Source organism: Bos indicus x Bos taurus, chromosome 11 (assembly GCF_003369695.1).
Source record: "Bos indicus x Bos taurus breed Angus x Brahman F1 hybrid chromosome 11, Bos_hybrid_MaternalHap_v2.0, whole genome shotgun sequence".
In the NCBI taxonomy this organism is placed as follows: domain Eukaryota; kingdom Metazoa; phylum Chordata; class Mammalia; order Artiodactyla; family Bovidae; genus Bos; species Bos indicus x Bos taurus.
The window spans coordinates 3084836-3105151 of NC_040086.1; the positions used below are offsets into that span (position 1 = coordinate 3084836).

The 20316-nt window shown below is 43.1% G+C and overlaps 1 protein-coding gene across 2 annotated transcripts in view; it reads right to left on the minus strand.

The window, feature by feature from the left end:
* TMEM131 (transmembrane protein 131) overlaps window positions 1-20316 on the minus strand; it is a 185995-nt gene that overhangs the window by 15146 nt on the left and 150533 nt on the right. For both annotated transcript variants that reach the window (XM_027554633.1, XM_027554632.1), the window contains exons 20-32: window positions 18866-19018; window positions 18691-18766; window positions 18417-18534; window positions 16278-16416; window positions 16058-16167; window positions 14802-14868; window positions 9985-10136; window positions 9439-9581; window positions 8814-9000; window positions 7253-7438; window positions 6294-6452; window positions 5103-5683; window positions 41-216 (exon numbers count right to left, since the gene is read on the minus strand). In XM_027554633.1, the coding sequence (XP_027410434.1) occupies window positions 41-216; window positions 5103-5683; window positions 6294-6452; window positions 7253-7438; window positions 8814-9000; window positions 9439-9581; window positions 9985-10136; window positions 14802-14868; window positions 16058-16167; window positions 16278-16416; window positions 18417-18534; window positions 18691-18766; window positions 18866-19018 (2247 nt within the window). The remainder of the gene's footprint in view (window positions 1-40; window positions 217-5102; window positions 5684-6293; window positions 6453-7252; window positions 7439-8813; window positions 9001-9438; window positions 9582-9984; window positions 10137-14801; window positions 14869-16057; window positions 16168-16277; window positions 16417-18416; window positions 18535-18690; window positions 18767-18865; window positions 19019-20316) is intronic.

The following is a 20316-nucleotide window of genomic DNA, read 5'->3' on the forward strand; positions in this document are numbered from 1 at the left end:
GGCCATTCTGCGCCCACCCCGCCCCACGAGGCCACCCTACCTCCTTGAGGAGAGGCTCTGTGTCTGGGTTGGAGGTCTCTGTGGTGGTGGAGGAGCTGTCGTCGTCAGCCAAGGAGTCCTTCAGCTCGTCTTCCAGGGCCCTCCCCTTTCCCTTCTTCTCCTTCTCCTCCTGCTTCTTGGGGGGCTTCACCTTGCGCTGAGGAGGCTTTCCTTTCCCTGCGGGTGAGAGTCAAAGTAAAAGAGCCCTTGATATTTCAACAGCTTGGAGAAAACAGCCATTCAAACTCTTTTTGAAGAGGCTGAACTCTGATTAGTAACAGTTTCTCTGTTTCTTCTCTAAAGCTTCTCAAATTAACATTTGACTTTCTGATTAGAATATTTTACAAGATCAACAATTTTTGAGGCATAAGTGATATACAATAAGATACGCCCATTTTAAGTGTACAGTTCAATGAGTTTTGGCAACTCACTAGTTTTCACAAATCTATGTGTCTCTAGAAGACAGCTGGCCCTTGAACAACAGGGGGTTAATCCGTATACAGGTTACAGCCGGCCCTCCACGTCTGTGGCTCCTCTGCAACCAGATTCACCCAACTGGGGACCCTGTGGTACTGTAGTTTCTACTGCTGGAAAAAATCCACATAAAAGTGGACCTATGCAGTTCAAACGCTTGCTGCTCAAGGGTCATCTGTACTTTTATATCCCAGAGATGACACAGCGTTGAGAAGTCAGAGGAGTGAAAACCAGAGATTCTGTCAACCTCTCTGGTGATGGGAGCCTGACGGTGACACGGGATGAGCTGCCACACGTGTCACTTGCGGGGTGCCGAGAACCCTGGCGGCTGAGTACAAATTCCGGCCCTCCCGTTGGTAGCTCCTTGATCTCGCCCTCTCATCTGCAGACTCGGCGAGATGACCTCACAGTGCTGTGAGGAGGAATTACAGGCAGCCCCTGGACAGTGTCCAGCCGCTGCTATGTATGGGCAGAAGGTAAAACAGAGTGACAAAAGGCCTATTATTTTAACTAATGTGGACGCTCCCAAGACAGACAAGAAAACAGCCACAACATCTGAGTGCCCGCTGCGCTGCAGTGCTGTGTGTCCTAGGAATACGGCAGTGAGAACCATCAACACAATCCCTGCCCTCAAGGAGCTTCCACCCTAACTGGAACAGAGCAGCAGAGAAGCCCATGGGAGGACGCCGACCCCTCGGACTACGTCCATGAAGCCACCTGGGCAGGCAGGCTGGGCACAGCTGCAGAAGCCACATCTGCCACCGTTGAACCCATTCTATGTCATTTAAAAATGTATCTCCTTAATATACCTTATTGAAAACCCCGATGCCTTATGGTGACTGTTGATGGATGCCAGTGACTCAAACTTTAAATTAAATTTCTCCAAATCACAGAGTTAGTTAGTAAGTGGCAGAGCCAGGATGTGATCTGGGTCTGCCTGAAGGCAGAGCCTGGCCTCACCACCCCATGGCACTTGGCACCCCCCCAACTAAGATAAAGCCGCCCCTCAGACTGCCAACAGCAGACAGACACCAGGGTGGCGACAGATCCTGCGGTTTCTGCAGTGCATACAGACACTGCAAGTGGCCGCACCTGGCTTAGCGCATTCTCGGGTTTTAACCCTCAATCCAGCAATGCGCCCAGCCAGTCCCCAGGGCTCACGTGTTACGGGAGGAAAAACCAGAGAAATACAGAATCTAGGCTGTCCAGTTGCAGAGGTCCTGCTCAGGCCAGCCACGAAAGGAGGGTATTTCTGGGGCCCCTCTTCCATGAGGGACAGTGACTGCAGGGGTGGTAGAGAAGAGATGGGATGTCTAACTCCAAGCTGTCTAACTCAGAGAAGGCGAGGGCTGGGGAGACCCTGTTCCTATGACAAGGGGTCATTCTCAACAGTCTACAAAAGCCAGACATCGCTGAAGCTCATTACAAGAAGATTTCTTTGAGATTTTGGGGAGGGCGGGGGAGAGAACAGGGCACTTCTGGAAAGAGAAGTGCCAAAGAATGGAAAGAAACATTACATATTTAACGTAAACACACAGGCTATTTGGCAGGGGTGCTGGGCTAAGTTTTAGAGAGATGATAAAGGTTCCACCAGCTGATGGTTTTATGATATATTAATACCATTGTTCCGCAAGAGCTTCCCAGGTGGCAGTACTGGTAAAGAATTCGCCTGCCAATTAGGAGATGCAAGAGACACAGGTTCAATCCCTGGGTTGGGAAGATCCCCTGGAGGAGGAAATGACAACGCACTCCAGTATTCCTGCCTGGAGAACTCCATGGACAGAGGAGCCTGGTGGGCTACAGCCCATGGGGCTGCAACGAGTTGGACACTCCTGAGCAAATGAGCGCCGTGGCACTCTTCTGCAACCCCAAGATCAATGCCCATCGTTTAAAGTTCATTTAAAAGACTGATTTTCTACATGTATGTTGTGCTTCAATAAAAACACTTATTGAAGAAAAAAACAACACGAAGACCTGGCTCATTCCTTCTTTCCCAACAGCAGTGCTGGGAAGGATATCAAAAGCGGTGGCTGCTCGTGTGAAGCCGGCAGTCACTGTCTCTTCGTGGCCTCAAGAATCACCTCCATCATTAAATAGCTTTTAGTAGGTTGACTCTAGGACCACCGTGAAAAGTAAAGAACTTATGTTCTAGATGAATGACGCTGAAAAGAAAAGATGGGCCCATTGTATAGGTGTCAGAGGGCTGTCTTAGACCAAGGAACAAGGGGTTCATTTTGCTAGAGCCTCTCTTTGTGCTAAGATAAGATAATATATATTTATTTTCTTATGCTCTAGATAAGGGAAAAACACATTATGTAACCAGATCTAATTTTAAAAAGAGGAACCTTAAGCATCCATTTAATATTACTGTAAAAATTACCCTAAAATATGTAAGCTCTATTTACTCATTATTGACCAGGGAATTTTTGCAGAAATGAATGCCAGTGGCTGGCAATTTCTTATGTAAGTGAATACTGAAACACCTCTGGTCAATAATGTTCAGGTAATAAAAGACGTATTAATATGTCTCTGGTCAATAATGTGTTAGAAAAATGAGATAACAACAAAGAAGATTTCTGTGGAAGAAGTTAAATATTATTCAAGACTTTTGACTATCTTATAAACCCAAATGCAAGTAATTCTATGAAGACTGTATAGAACCAGTCTTCATATCACTGCAATTAAGAAATTTTCTAAAACTCCTGGACTCTGGAGGGTCAGGTTTCTTTTGGCTTCTCAGGGCTGCCAAGTACCCTGTTCAAACCAAAGGCAATTCCTGGTACATCAGTGAGGGGGTACTGAAATAGGCTCAGAATAACACAGCATGGCTGCCACAGAAGAGAGAGTAAGTCACAAAAAAGTTCAGGCTGTACAGGGAATAAACTGAGATACAGCCAGAGGCCATTTACCGTTTTTCACATATGGACTCCGGAAGTTACAAATAAGCCCGCCTGTGCATGTGTGGCGGAGAAGGCAATGGCACCCCACTCCAGCACTCTTGCCTGGAAAATCCCATGGACGGAGGAGCCTGGAAGGCCGAAGTCCATGGGGTCGCAAAGAGTCAGACAAGACTCAGTGACTTCACTTTCACTTTTCACTTTCATGCATTGGAGAAGGAAATGGCAAACCACTCCAGTGTTCTTGCCTGGAGAATCCCAGGGACGGGGGAGCCTTGTGGGCTGCGGTCTATGGGGTCGCACAGAGTCGGACACGACTGAAGCGACTTAGCAGCAGCAGCAGCAGCAGTGCATGTGTGGTGTGTAGGCTTCTGTCAAGGCAGCCCCACGTCATGCTCTCATGGAACTATCTCAGTGTGGGTGACCTCACTCCTCTTGAGGACACTGCAGAGGTGATGGGAGGTCACTTCCAAGAGTAGGTCACAGAAGACCGAGACTTCTGTCCGCCAGCCTGTTGTCTCTCTCGAATGTTTGCCTGCTTGCTCTGGTAAAGCCAACTGCACTGAGCTGCCCTACAGAGAGGACCCAACAGGCTGCTGGCCATAGTCAGCAAAAAACTGAGACTAGCAGTCCAACAGGCCATGAAGAACTGAATCCTGCTCTCAGCCACCTGAGTGAGCCTGGAAGCAGGTCCACCAGCAGCTGAACCTTGCAAAGACTTTAGCCCCAGGCGACACCTTGACTGCCGTTCTGTGAGAACCTGGCAAGCTGTGCCCAGATGCCTGACCCCTAGAAACTGTGCTAGTAAATGATGGGGTCTAAGTCACTGGGTTTTGGGGCAATCTGTTGCTTACAGACAGATGATTAATACAGCACGTATGTATGCATGCTCAGTCATGTCCAACGCTCTGTGACCCATGGACTATAGCTCGCCAGGCTCCTCTGTCCATGGGATTCTCCAGGAAAGAATACTGGAGTGGGCTGCCATCTCCTCCTCCAAGGGATCTTCCTGACCCAAGGATGGAACTCACGTCTCCTGCACTGGCAGGCAGATCCTTTACCACTGAGTCACCTGGGGTGAAAACAGCATAAGGAGCTCTAAAGCAGGGTTGGCCGCTTCTGGGAAGGGCCAGGCAGTAAGCGCCTTCAGGTTTCCGCCCTGACAGCCTCTGCTGCTGCGGCACGAAAGCCGCACAGACGACGCGTGAACGAACAGGCACGCTGGCCCGAGGACAGGTGACGGCTTTGTCCACGGGCTGTGGTTTGCCAATCCCTGCTCTAAAGCGCAGGTTGTACAGAAATCCTATTTTTGGGTCAAAAGGCAGATGACTGCCATTTACCACTGTGTTAAAAACTATTTTAATGATGGAAAAGAAAAAGCTCAACCTACCACAGTAACATAGTCATCACAGGCAGTGAAAATAAAAACAGTAGGTGTCCAACAAATTCCTGAATTGGTAAGTGTTTAGTAATTTGGTAAGAGAAATATGGGTATCTTTTATGACACTCAGATACTTCTATTTGCATCTTGATGCGAAAGAGCTGAAGTCCAAGGGCAGAGATGAATGTGAGCCAGAAGAACACCTGCTAAATTAGCTGCTCATCACAATTACGACTGAGATAGCCCCCTACACACGCACTGGCTGTCCCCTTGAGTGTCACACTGTCCCAGAAGTGAGAAGGTATGGTTACCTTTGCTTTTCGACAAGGGTGAAGGCGGCTGCTCTGTAAACACATCTAGGGGCGGGGCGTCGTGGTGCTCGAAGTCTTTGTCCATGGCTTCGATGAGACTGGTGATGTCTGAGTCCTCGGAGCTGTGCCGGGTGCTGCCGGGGTGCTCTGGGTGGGGCGGGGGTGCGAGGGGCGCAGGGGACAGCCTCTCGGGCTGTGGCTCCTGCTGCTGAGGCACTGGCGGCGGCGGCGGGGGCGAGTGCTGTTCCAGGGGGCTGTGGCCATGGTGCTGGCTGCTGTGCTGGCCCTGTCTGGCCCCCTTGGACTTCCGGCCTGCGGTGTGACCCTGGGCCATGCTGTGGGACTCGAAGACCAGTGGGCTGGCTTTGCTCGCCGACTGGGCATTAGTCCTGCCAGAGGCACTCGCACTGTTTTTGGCTCTGACGTTTTCCACGTCAGCCGAGTTTCTATTGCTGTGACTGCTGTGCGGGTGGACCGACGGGCTACACTGCTTGTGACTCCCTGCGCCGGGCCGGGAGGCCGAGCCACCTGCTCCACAGAAGCCCCGACTGTGACCGGGGTCACAGCTGAGTGTGTTCAAGCTGAAAAAAATGATCAGTAATAGCAAACTGTGAGATCTAACATTAAAAGAAAATTACAGGACATTCATGTGGTCCAGTGGCTACGTCTCCACGCTCCCAACGCACGGAGGGGGCCCAGGTTTGTACCCTGGTCGGGGACTAGATCCCACATGCTGCAGCTCAGAGTCTGCATGCCACAACCAAGATCCTGCATGCCTTCAGGGACGAACGAAGATCCCATGTGCCACAACTAAGACCCGGGACGTCGAAGTACAGAAGTAAATTGAAAAAAATTATACGTACTTCATCAGTAGAGCCACTGCATATATGAATGACCCTTGGGTAGTTCTACTCGTGACAAGAAATAGGATACTTTTCACAACTCTACTGGGTCTGTTCTATCTGAAAATTTGGGCAGTAAGTCACTGGCCTCAGGTAGAGTATTTTAACCCTCATCAATGTAATAAAAACATGGGATCTTCTAAGAGTTCTCAGTAACTGAGAGTGATACACAGGGCATTACAATTTTTTCCCCCGAGCAAAGACGAAAAGAAGAAACTTATTTTTTCTTTTAATTACATCAGCCAAATCTATGCATATTAGAGAATTTATCTCCAGCAGGTGCACATACTTTCCTTCAGATGAAATACCAACGATTCTCCTGAGATCAAATGGTCTCCCCACATCAAAGGGCGGGTTCGAGGCCTCAAAGGACAGCCGCCTTCGGAAGGGCTCCCAAATTCCTTGAGCTTCTAAATAGGCTGTTCCAATTACCAAGAGAAACAGCGCACTGCAGGGAGAGAAAAGATGGAGAATCCGGGTTCACGTGTTAGTGCGAGAGCAGCAGGATTTGATACTAAGGGCAGAGTTTCCTGGTAAAGTACACAACAATATAAAAAAACAAAATGCCTGTGACGAGCAAAAGCATCTGGGATAAAAGTCTGCCCACAGACTTCTCCAGCGTGCCAGTGTACAGGCAGGCTTGTACGGAGGAGATAACCACTGGAATCAGAACAGACACTGGAGGGCACCTTTCCTTCTGCCAAGCAGCAGCTCTTTAGTTCTAACTCTCCAGACCAACTCTCTTCCCTTGAAGGATGGGTTGGGTAAACATGCAAGTTAATTGAGAGGCGAGTAGATCTCATTCTTAAAAAATAAAGAAACAGACTGAAAAAAGGATGAGGATGCTGAGGGCTTAAAAAACATTTCTCATGCGTTTTACATTCTTTAGGTATGATATGACTCAATTAGCATACCCTATTATGTTTGAGTACATTTCATATGCCCAAATCAAGTAATTTCCTGGTAAATTATGAGGCTTTTTTTTTCCTTTAAGAAATTAAGCTGTACTGTATGTGTGTAACAAATTTTATAGGTAGAAAAGACTCTGGTTTATTGCATATGTCATCCAAGAGGGGTTTAGGTCTGACTGCTCCCACTGGTATATGTAAGCCTGACTAGGCAGGGCTGCCTCTTTTGTCCATTGGGTGGATCCCCGGCAATCAGAGCAGTGCCTGGCACCCAGGGGGAGCCGTGATCAACAGCGTCAAGTGATACATACACACCAACCTCGAAAGAAGACACAAGTACCTCATTATTCCTGAGATGATGATGTACAGAGCCAGCTCCCAGTTGGGCCTGGGCAGGGCTTCTGCACAGGTTGCTAACATATGGTAAGGAAGGGATGCATTCAATACAAACACAAACTCAGAGCCACTGGCTGTTATAAACTTCAGTTCACGGATGACTCTAGAAGCCGTGAAATCAGGAGTAAACCTAAAATGCAAAGGTGGCAGTGAGACTAGGTTTTTAAAAATATACTGCAAGCAGTTTAAATATAATAATTTGAAACAGAGCACAGAATTTTAGAGATTGGCACTTTTATTCAACTTTCTCATTTTCAGATGGACAAAGTATTGTCCTATGAGGTTAAATAACCAAAACAACTTTATTTTGTGGATAACTAGAAACTACATAGAAAGAGAACAATGGTTGACTTTCCAAAATCAGTAATTCAGAGAGAAGTCTCTGAGCTTCTTTCCTTTCCTTTTTTTTTTTCCTGTATTTAATTCCCTCTCCTCTCCCATGATATACTCGCAATAATGCCTTTTTTCCCCCCAAGAAACCCATCCCAGCCCTACTGATGTACATCTCCTCAAGCACTGCTTTCTGTCCCAATTATTTAGTTTTTGTGTTAACTGTAAGCTCTCCAAGCACACAACCTGCACCTTGAGGCCAGGTGTCTTACTCCCCACTGAACCTGCAGGTGCAGAGTGCTGCGCCTCACACGAGTGAGAGAGGCACTAACGAAGAAGACGCCCGCTGAGGACCATGGAGTAAACCATGGAGTGAGCGTTCGACTAAGGGGCGGTGGTTACGTTTATTAGTGAACCTTTATAACAAGCTGTCAATTGTTAAAACGTGCTGCAACTATTACCCATGTAGGCATTACCACTGTTCTCTGACCAAACTCTCACATGACCTGGGAAAACTGCATGTGTGAGACCCAGTGTCTGCTCTACTGAGAATGATCTTACAGTTGGTTCTCTACAAAAACTTGAGAGTTTTTAAAAAATTAAGTATGTTTTAAATTATGAAAGCATGATAACACATTTTCAGGAGACTTCAAATAAAGTTACATATAGTCCCACTATATATATATACACACACACACACACATATACTTATCAGATCAGATCAGATCAGTCGCTCAGTCGTGTCCGACTCTTTGCGACCCCATAGTTCCACTATATAATTACTTTTTAAGTAGATAAGATTTTTAGTTGGAGTTTCAATATCAAGCGCTCAAAAACTAATAGAAAGAATAGGCAAAAAAGCAGAAGGATATAGTAGACCTGACCTGAAAAGCACTATGAACCAATTCAACATATTTAAAATTTATAGTTTTTACACAACAGCAGGATACATATTCAATTTTCCATAGACAATGAACCAGGAGACACTGGAACATATCCAGGGACATAAAACAAGGTGCAAAAATCGAAAATAATTTTGAAATTGGTTTCTTAGTTTATCTGATCTACTTTGGAGTTTCCACAATTTTGAAAACAAAGAAATGAAGAAATAACCAAAGACTAAGTGGGAAAAAAAAAAGATTTAGTGATTCATCATCTTATGAGAAAATACTTACAGAATGACTATGTCTTTAGAGGCATTGGCGCTCAGTGCAAACTCTTGACAATTGACGACTTTAAAGCCATATCCCTCACAGGAGTACCCACTGACTTCAATGGTTTCTATGTGAATTGGAAGTTGTCCTGTGTTCTCTACTTTAAATGTTCTTTTCAATGTGAAATTGGGTTCCCTTAGTCTCATACCTAAAGGGAAAAAATGAGGAGTGTAAATCTTGCTGTCCCGTGCACCAGGTCCAAGTGATGATAACACATCCTTCACGAACGTATCCCAGAGATTATGACGGAGCTCGTCAGGCCAAAGGGATGAGCCACCACCCAGGTTTCATCAGGAAGTTCTCTTATTTGTTAAGTCATTTTAGATGGCGGAAGTTTAATTAGGCTTTGTATTTCACATTCAGAGTAAATCAGCTAAGGTATGCAATGAACACTGATACTTCAGAGCTCATAAGATCCAAATGCAGCAACTCTGACAGCGAGTTCAGGTGCTCCCTTAAAGTCTCAAGTGCTCATCAGTCATACATGCACATGCCCATGTAGAAACAGTGTTCCTGTTTCTGGAACCACTTACTGTTGAAAAGGAGCGCTGATACTCGTGCGCGTGCCTACGACAAGAACACTCACCCTCCGTACAGTCTTTCAGCAGTGCTTCTGTGATTTTGAAGCGTAAGGAGCTCCCTGGGCCCGGAAGCTTGCCTGCCACCCTCAGGTTCTCAGTTGTCCCCTGTCCTTGGACCATCACGGCATCCATCACAGTCAGGTTATTTCTACATAAGAAGAAGAAGCCCAGATTGTCCTCCCCTTAAATTTGCACAATCTTTTGATCTTGAGTTTTACTGCTGTTTTATAAACAATGTGAAGATTAATACAGTAAATTGAACGGTCAAACGTTGGCACTTGAAAAATTTAAAAACGTTTACATGACGAAGAGCAAGAGTTTTACATTTTCAAGAGTCACACATGTACAGTAGACACTAGTCATGTCTTTTAGCTAAAAATATAATCACAATGTTATGTTTCATGAGGTTTGGTGTGCGTGTGTGCACATATTTTGGACAAAATGAATACCCTGTTTCATAAATAAATGCAAATATTAATATTGAAACAAATCAAGAAAGGACTCTTATATAAGTACCAGAAGTCAACCCACACTTAAATCACAGAACATACCTGATTATGATTAGGGAAGAAACAGTTCTATTGTGAACTGGAGTAAACTTTACTTTGACAGATTTCTTTTCTCCAGGTTTTAAAATTAAGTTTAAAACTAAATGTCGGGAGAGGCCCTCTGTGAATCCTGTTGAACTCTGCAGTGGGTGAGCCTTGAATCATTGGGCAAACAAACAAGAGTCATTAGTATATTTTCTGGAAAAAATTTTTCCCCTTTACCCCATCCACAGCCGAGTATTAGTTTCTCAAAATGACTAAACAAATTTATCCCTTATGATTTAGATCCTGGATAGCTGTCAAGCAGAGCAACCGATGATGACAACTTCATATTCTGCATTAAGTCCCCAAAGGGGTTTTATTCCCCAGGTCACCAGAGTCTTCATGTTTGTACTAAGCACTTGTTTTTGTGTACAGATCTTTTAACGTTAAAGGTTCTGAAACATGACATAAAAAACCAGAAAAGGACACACACCCAAGAGATGAGCAGCTCAACGCTTTAACACAAAGCAAACAGCTGAGTGGCCAGCGCCCAGCGTCCTGAAGTCCTGCTGGTGCTGCCCCTCACCTGTCAGTCATGGTTTTCCTGCCTCTCCCCTCAGAAGGCTACTGGCTGCAGAGTTTTAAGGCCACATCATTTTATTTATGAAGGTATTTCCAATTCATATCAATCTATCTTTGAATTTTATTTTGAAAGCTAAGCCCCTTATTGTTTCATAAACACTTAATGATTTAAAGTTCAAATAAGTTCAGTTTAATAATCAAAATATGACTTCTTGACAGTTACAGATAAGATTAAAAAGATTTGCTTTTTATTAAAAAAAAAATCATAGTTAACACTGCTCTGATTTCAAGTAACATTAAGTTTAAACTTTTTTGGGGGCGGAAGGGCTGGTAGTAACTTGGGTATAAATGTCCATGGCACTTTATATACCTGCTAACCTGTGGGAGGAGAGTGAATTTTCTATGATTTTCTACTATACACAGATCTATTTCAACAGCATGATTCTATGGACATAATTTCATAGCTAATAAACTCTGTGAAGCACACTACTTTTCAGCTCTCTCTTCTGAGGCGGCTGTTTTTTTCCTGCATTGAAAATTCTTCTCTGTCAATGTCTCCTAGTACAACAATGTTCTGACTGCTCCCAAATGGCTGGTGAGTAGGTTCCCTTTAAATAAACTGTTCTGAGTAACTGACAAGCAGATTATACACTATACCTATAGTCCCAACAAACAAATTCTGATGACATGGAAAATACTTTAGGATTCTGTGATACCTCTGGGCTAACACTCAGTAATTTTCATAGTGGTGGTTCTTGAAGAGGGATTCACGGACCCTTGGGGATCTGAGAGGTCTTTTTAGGTGTGTCAAAACTACTTTCACAACACAGACCAAAGTTCTTTGCCTTTTTCACTGTGTTAACATTAGCACAAGCAAAAGCAATGGTGGGTAATTAAAATGCTGATCCTTTAGCTAGAAGCAAGGTAGCCTTATCAAACCTCCCTGGTAGCCACGGCTTTTCTTCACTGCCAGGCACTTACAGCTAACAAAAACCCAAACCAAAACCTGTGACTGATTAACTAGTAATAAATATTAATCTTAAATCTCAACCCTTGAGCATGAGGCTCTTCACTACCGTGTGATAGAATGAGGTATGCCTGAAGCGCCCCTGCAGCAGGCTGGCCCATGCCGTCTGGAAGAGCTATTTGAGATGCCAACAGAACTAGCTCCTTCCTCAAGGGGCTCCATTTCTATTTGAAAAATGACTGAGAGTCAATATATGACTATTCAGACTGGAGTATTTAGTAGACATTTCCACAAAAATGAAGTCCATCTGTTCCTTTAAGGAAAGCAACTGAAGCATTTGTCGCCAATGGTAAAATTCAACTGTTTGAGTGTAATTTAGAATTTTGGCCTTGTGAACTTGAGAGCTTCCCAACAGTTAAAGAATTCCCTGATGAGATTCATGGTTACAGGGATGAACATGATTTTTTGGATACTGCAGAGTGAACTGTATCAACATTTGGAAGCTCTGCATATGTTAGTGACCAATATTTTCCAAATGATTGGTGTATATAGTGTTATGACAGCTAAAAAGGAAATTAAGACATCCTTTCTGCAACTACATGCATGTGTCAGGTCGGATCAGATCTTTATCATATACTTCAACCAAAACAATACATCTTAAGGGGCTGAATGCAGAAGCAGACATGAGAATCTATCTGTATATTAAGTCTGAGAGCCACTGAAGAACTCTGTAAAAATGTAAAACAATCTGTTCTTATTGCAAAACTGTTTTTAAAAATACATATCTATTTTTTCATTTTTATATTATCTGTCAAACAGAATGGGCTTATCATTATTTTAAATGAATTAAATCACTATTTTAAGGATCTCAGTTTTCATTTCTAATATGGTCAATACTGACAGATATAACCTGCAAAAACAAAAAACCTCTCTGGAGTCCTTAATAATTTTTAAAAACTGAGATAAAGCAGAAATCCTAAATTATTTTTCAGACTGTAAAGGAATCCTGAGATCAAATAATTTTAGATCCACAGTTTTACAGCACCGTAGAGAACTGTGAGAGAATTTATTTGAAGCTGAACTGAAGACCTCCTCCAGAATTTCTTATTTAGAATAAATTTCTGGGATCTAGGGCATTCTTATTCATCTTCCTACCTCTTATAATACCTACATCTTATAGGTACCACCAAAGATTTGGTAAGATAAGAAAGGCAAATACTAGGTCATTTACTTCTTATGTTTATTTTCTCTCTTTATAAGTGCAGAGTGAACGGAATTTGTGGTTACTGAACTTTCTAGATATTATCATTTAGATATCTGGATAATATCTAGATATTTGGATAACCCTGAACTTATTATTTTTATGGCATTTTTTAATGGTATCTTTATGGACAGAAACAAAGAAAATTTTAAAAATGATTCCAAGAGAATGGCATGGATTAGAATATGAGACTCTCTAAATTTTAGTCTAGTGTTCTACCTATTACTCAGCAGGAAAAAAAAATTGAAAATTACTTAGAAAAATAACTTTCTTATATAAGACTGACTTAAAAATAGATCTATAAAAAGTATTCCATAAAGGTCTGGCTAATATATGTTTTATAGATTAAAACATAAAATTATGGGAAAGAACACAAATACTTGAAAAACTATAAAACATGTGGCTGGAGAGTAGTTAGTGATTCCTAACCAGTAATGCCCATGTGTCACATAAGCCTGGGCAAGGGCTCCCGACTCTGGGGGAACTACATGTGAACTTGGCCCTGCCAGCCATCACAGGTATGAACTCGGCCAAGGTACTTCCTCTCCCTGAGCTCTGTTCTTCCACCACCAGCAGTACATGTGAAATACTTATCTCTCAGGGTGGCTAGTGATAGCCCAGCCAGGCTGTTGTAGTGATTATGCGAAATTACAAACGTGAATGCACCCGACATGGTGCTGACACATACTAGCTACTCAGGGAATGCTGAAAACCTTTCATTCTCGCCTGTGAGCCACAGACTGACTCATGCAGTCCACATTCCCCGAGGGCTTCCCATTCGCCAAGCGATTCATCTAAGGGCTTCCATGTTGGTTTGTTTCATCTGTTAAAAACCCCTGTGACATCCAGATTATTAAGTTCACATTGCAACAGAGGCTCAAGTTTGGAAAGGTTGACACGCTTGGTCGAGGTGACCAAGCTAGGAGGTACACAGGCATGAGGACCCCAGGAGCCGACGTCCCTTGCTCCAAATGGGAAGCAGCCAAGTCACAGCTCCCTGACAGACTGGGACCTGTGCACTGCAAGGGCCCACAGCGAGGAGAGAAAGGAGGGGCAGACGACTGTTCCCATCAAAGTCAGTCAGATGATGGGAGATTAACTAGATTCTCACTCTTATTCATTCAACACCTTTCGTTTTATAAATGTGAGAAAAACTAAGATAAATAGAAGACAAGTCCTCAAGGAGCCTATACCCAGATTTGGGAAACACGGCACCACACAAGAAAAACAAACACCAAAGTTAACACAGGTGTAAATGAAGAGTCAGGGAAAATCAGAGGGCTGAACTGGTGGAGGGTCCACAGCCCGCGGGGCTGGTGTGCACAGGCTGTCTAAGGAGACGAGACGAGCTGGGCAGAAGGAAGGGCCCGGAGGCCAAGGGACTTGGGCCGATCTGCAGGTGGCGTCAGTTCCGAGTGCCAATTCCTGACTGACACAAGAAAGTTTTAAGTTCCTACATAATTGTGAGTGGGTTAGTGGCTGCTCAGCCTGGCCTGCATGACAGAGACTATCTGGTCCTAGAACAAACCAGCTTGTGTATACACTCAGCAGTTCAAAAATATCTGTTGAGGGAAAACTGTAAGTGCTACTGTGCTAAGTATGAATACAGCCAGCCACAGGTCTGGGCTTCATGGAGTTTACAGTTTTATTAGAAAGTTTCCAAAATAAAAATTTAAATGACCAAGCTCAATATTTTGAAAAGAAAATAAAAAGAAATTAATAAAAAGAAATCATGTATTAGTCTATACACCTCATTGGCATCCTCTCAGAGGTTCTGGCAGCCATTATTATGGGCTTAACGTTTAATGCCCACAAACAGGACCTTCTACACAGCATGCCGCCTGTTGATCTAAATCCCACCCACTCCTCCTGAGCTTTATGCCTCTAAAAGAATTACTGGACTCTTCTAAACTTCTTCAGTAATCTGCCTTTCAGGCAGTTTAAGGATGGTTAATGTTTTTCTTCCACATTGCATCGGTCATATCATAAAATTACTTCTTTGCAATCGTATGAAGTTTGAATACTTACAGTGTTTCTAAAGACTTGGAATTCTTGTGTTCTTAAATCGATCTTTGCCACCTTACTTAAGTTAAACCTGAAATTAAAAAACACACATAATTCTTTGAGAACAGCATCATAGTCAAAGCAGTTGCAGAGTAATTACCAAGGTTGTTTACCTTTCAGCAGATTTTGAGATCAATATTACCAGATTAATAGCCTTCAAAAAGTAGCTACAACTTACAGTTTATTCTTCACTTTTGAAACTAAAATATTTGAAAGGCTTCACCTGCTTCCTCTTTACACTGTTTTAGGAAGGAGTTCTTTATGATTTCTTTTTGTCTTCAACTGGAAGCTTTTCCAGATGCTTAATGTAACATCTCAGAGAAGGCAATGGCAACCCACTCCAGTACTCTTGCCTGGAAAATCCCATGGGTGGAGAAGCCTGGTAGGCTGCAGTCCATGGGGTTGCTAAGAGTCAGGCAAGACTGAGAGACTTCACTTTCACTTTTCACTTTCATGCATTGGAGAAGGAAATGGCAACCCACTCCAGTATTCTTGCCTAGAGAATCCCAAGAACAGAGGAGCCTAGTGGGCTGCCATCTATTGGGTCCTACAGTCGGACACGACTGCAGCGACTTAGCAGCAGCAGCAATGTAATATCTGTTTCTCTCCCTAGAACTTTCTCTCAACCTCAATTATAGATGCAAGATTTCTCTAAGCAAATCTACTATTTATGAGCTGCAATAAAGCTTCAATACTTTGGCCACCCAATGCAAAGAGCCAACTCACTAGAAAAGACCTTGATGTTTGGAAAGATTGAGGGCAGGAGAAGAGGGAGACAGGATGAGATGGCTGGATGGCCATCACCGACTCAATGGACTTGAGTTTGAGCAAACTCTGGTAGATAGTGAAGGACAGGGAAGCCTGGTGTGCTGCTGTTCATGGGGTTGCAAAGAGTCAGACATGACTTAGTAACTGAACAACACCGACAACTTTCTATCAGACAAAAGATTTGGAGGTAAATGCTCGTAAGACCCCAGAACACCTTCTACGGGATACATATAATCCAGAGTGCTGTGGCCACAAAGGAGTCAATCCTGTATAATCATTAATTTAAAAACATCCTGATATTTTTACTTTATGGACAATAATACACCTGTAGTCCATGGGGTCACAAAGAGTCAGAAAGACTTAGCGACTGAATAACAACGAAATTTTAAATGTGTAAAGTGATCATTCACTGTTCATATGGAAACATTTTGATGATCTGAAACAATGCTTACCTTGATATTAACTTATCTACAAAGATGGAAGGGCTGGAATATAAAGCCAGGGGGATAAATTGAATATAGATGGGAACATCTGCAGGGTTTTCTAACATAATCTCTTCTTCCTTAAATGAAATAAAGAGGTGGTAAGTGAAAGATCTGCCCCATTAGAAGAAAGAGCAGATACTTCACACTATGATGCATTTCCAAAGGCCCATGGCACCTGGATACTTACTGAAGAGCAGTTTGTATTAGTGAGGGGAAACCTCACGAGCCGGGGGGAGCTGAGGAGGGATGGCCAGGAGAGCTCGGCAGAAACTTTTGACAGGATGTTTTTCTGAAGGTCTGTATTCACTTCAAACATAGCGCTCAATCTAGAAAACACAATTTTTAAATCACTGTATCGAATTGAAATGCTTGAGCTTTCTCAATACAGGAAATTCTGTTAGGCGTGTGTTCTTGTGAAATTTTATTCTGGCCTTGAATAAACACAGGTTTACCTGCTCCTGACATCTTACTGTTTTCAGACACATGAAGAGGTCTCTATTTTGGCACAGAGAGCTAACTATCACCAATCACCTGCCCTGTTTCCATACTGAAGGTGTAAGTGACCAGCCAGGCATACACAGATGACAGGATGGAATGGGGATCCTAAAGATCCTGCATGTTTAGGGGAAAGGTCTAGACACCAACAGCAGGTAAATATTTCAGCTGAACTAATGAGAAGGTAGCGCACTGCTTGGCGTATGGCTCCTTTCCCACTTGAGGAAAAAGCCACAATATCTTACTATGCAATGAAGATGTCAGTTGAAACAATAATACATATGAGGGTTTTGTGTAGACATATATATGAAGCAATATTCAGGACCTCATCCGACTATTTCTCTACTTAGAAGTGTTTATAAACCAGCTGTTTAGAACTCAGAACACATTCCCTACGGAAACAGTATTACAGATGGGGCTAAACACTGAAGCCTATTTTATACCATAAGAGGACTGAATTATGATACCTAATATTGGTGAGAGTACCAGTTTTATAAGACTGGTAATGAGTTTTCTGAGACATGCATGTTGACAAGGTAACACAGAGGCAGGAGCGGGGAGAATGCCGCATTCACTATGCAGCTGCGACCTGGCAGCTCAGGGCAGGCAGGGAGGCTGGGTCTTCAGTGGGGAACACTAGGCTCACAGAGAGGAACGCAGGGGTTTCGGTGGGTGGGAGGCGAAGAGTGAGCCAAGGGCAGCACTACCAGTCATTTATTCATAACTGGGGGTTAAAATACAGAGGCGACCTGTACATTACAACGTCTATCGTGGGAACTGGAGAACAAAGGAGTGTCTGAATTAGTGTTCTCTTAGTGAGTTCATTAGAAGAAGTCTCTTAGTACTAATTTTAACCATTTAAAAGGTAAAATTTACCTCTCTTTTTGCCTTAAGAAAACCTTTCACAGCAGGTAGTTCAGATACACAGAAACCTGCAGATTTGACTGTTCAGGGCTTGAAAATACTAGGTTAGAATAAACCGGAAGATTTTGGTGATGCTGACAAATGCATCTCAAATTAGCCAGTGGGGGGAAGAACAGTGTTCATCAGTCTTCCGATCAAGTCCTCTCTGGAAGCACACAGAGAGGGCCAATTTCTAAACTGCCACGTCCAAGTGTGTCTGTGCTTCTGAACCCAGCCACGGTGCTGATCTGTCAATGTGCATACTCCCACCTGAGCCCTGTGCAGCCCTAGCAGGTTCAGCACCAGAAAGGGAGGCAGTTCCTTCCACAAGGAGCAGAGACACTCCTCCTATGGTGAGATTCAAATTCTAAAGTGTTTCCTTGCCTTGAATGCGAGTCAGAGGCAGTTAGACTCTTTCTTACGCAAATGACTGTCTGATACGGAAACTGAGCTTCCCCGGTGGCTCAGATGGTAAAGAATCCACCTGCATGCCAGAGACAAAGGAACAGTCCCTGGGTCTGGAAGATCCCCTGGAGAAGGGAATCGCTACCCACTCCAGTATTCTTGTTTAGAGAATCCCATGAACAGAAGAGCCTGGCAGGCTACAGTCCATGGGGTTGCAGAGCTGAACATGACTAATCCACTAAGCACAACACAGAACTCATCCTACACAAGGACAACTTCATCGAGTTTCTGTGACTTTCCATCTAGAGCACGGGAAATAAGACAAAAATGGTAGCGTGTGTCCTTCTGAGAAATACACAATCACAATGGCCATTCAAGATGCCTCATTACGGTTTTCTGAAGATTAGGCACATTTTCAGCAGTATAGAGAAGTAAAATAACCAAATATAGGAATATCTTTAGAAAATCACGTTTCAAACTGGTAAAGGTAGCTCAAATACTTACATACAGCAAAACCACTTACTTGTGACCTGAGTTTTCCTTTATTCCCATCCATCCCTTGAATAGGCTTTGATGCAAATCCCAGTCGGTGTCCCAGGCATCTTCCTGCATGGCTATGCCAGGCTGGACTCTGGGTTCAGCTAAAACACAGGCACAAATGGTATGACATACTCTGCCCCTCAAATGATTTCTACAGTACCGAGATGTAGGGGTGGGCCTTAGAAGCAGCAGCCTATCATTAATGGGAGTACCTTGGGGAGGGAGTGAAGGCGTGAGAGAAGAGTAAGATGACTTACATTTGGACAGAAAAGGCAAGCCGACATAGCAATGATCCCCGCACTGCAATCCAGGATCAAAGTAAATGTTTGCAATCTATAAAGGGGCACAGGAGAACCATGAATGTCCAATCCACGGAAGGTCAAAATAACAAAGGACAAAAGATGGGAATCTGCAAATACAACGCGTTCAAACCTTTGATTTTTTCCCTGGCTCCAAGTCTTCCTTATTACCCCGCAATCGTTTGTAGTAAAAACGCACGTCTTCTGACAAAGATCGTATCTGTTGGATCTTTACCTTCTGTGAGAAGGAATTCATAATATTTAAACTCTGATGAACTATTTTCCCCTGAAGGAAGAAAACAAACAAATTCATTTGTAAATGGCTGGATTTTCTTCAGAACACACACTTTAGAACTGACAGACATATTTACAGAAGACCAAAGCTCAAAGTACCCTTAGAACGTTCAGAAGTTGGTAAGCTTTAAATCTGTAATCAGAGCCCCTCCTCCAAATATATGTATTTCGTCATTGTTTTTAAGGCCTGTTACAGAGAAATTAGCAAGACAAATCTTTGCAATCCTGTAAAAATGAATTAAAGTAAAAGTGCTCACATAACAAAGGTGCAGAACTAGCTTTGAATAAAGGAAAGAGTCACTATCAGTTTGTTAAGAAAGGTTTGTTTATACCAAGGCCAGGCTACCTTAAAAGTTTCCAAATTCAGGATGAAAAAATTATGAAATCACTGAATTCTAAAAATCCAAAGCTAAACAAGAAACAAACAAAAAAAAAGATTTATTTTTCTCAGAAAAAGTATTTTATTAAAAAAAAAATACTATCTGTGCCAAAGAGAAATTAGACTATTTTTTAAAAACATAGGTTATCTGGCATCGTATTAAAATGAAGCATACGGATTAAATCATTACATTACCAATGACCGTGCTGATCAGCTATATGTCTCTTCCTGTGATAGGGTACCAATTTTATTTATTTTTTTTTATAAAGAGATTTATTTATATTTTTGTTATGGAGCACATCATGTTCCCTGACCAGGGATCAAACGCACGCCCCTGCATTAGGAGTGTTGAGTCTTAACCACTGGACTGTCAGGGAAGTCCCAGGGTGCCAGATTAAAAAAATATATATATGATTGAAATAATCATCAATAAAAATCATAACCTTTTCCTTTTTTTTTTTTGTTGAATATAGAACCAGAATCTTATAACCTGATTCCTAGACTTTTAAAGAAGTCTAAAATGATCAGGGCTTCCCAGGTGGCACTAGTGGTAAATAATCTGTTTGCCAATACAGGAGATGCCAAGAGACTGATCCCTGGGTTGGGAAGATTCACTGGAGTAGGAAATGGCAACCCACTCCAGTATTCTTGCCTAGAGAATCTCTTGGACAGAGGAGCCTGAGCACCTAAAATGATCATACCCACTGGTCTAAAATTTGGTATTAAAAGACTAAGAAATTAAGAGAATGCATAGTAAAAAGAGTTCAATGATGGTGAAAAGTGAAAGTGAAAGTCGCTGGGTCGTATCTGACTCTTTGTGACTCCACGGACTACACAGCCAATGGTATATAGCTATATAGTATTCCAGGTCAGAATACTGGAGTGGGTAGCCTTTCCCTTCTCCAGGGGAC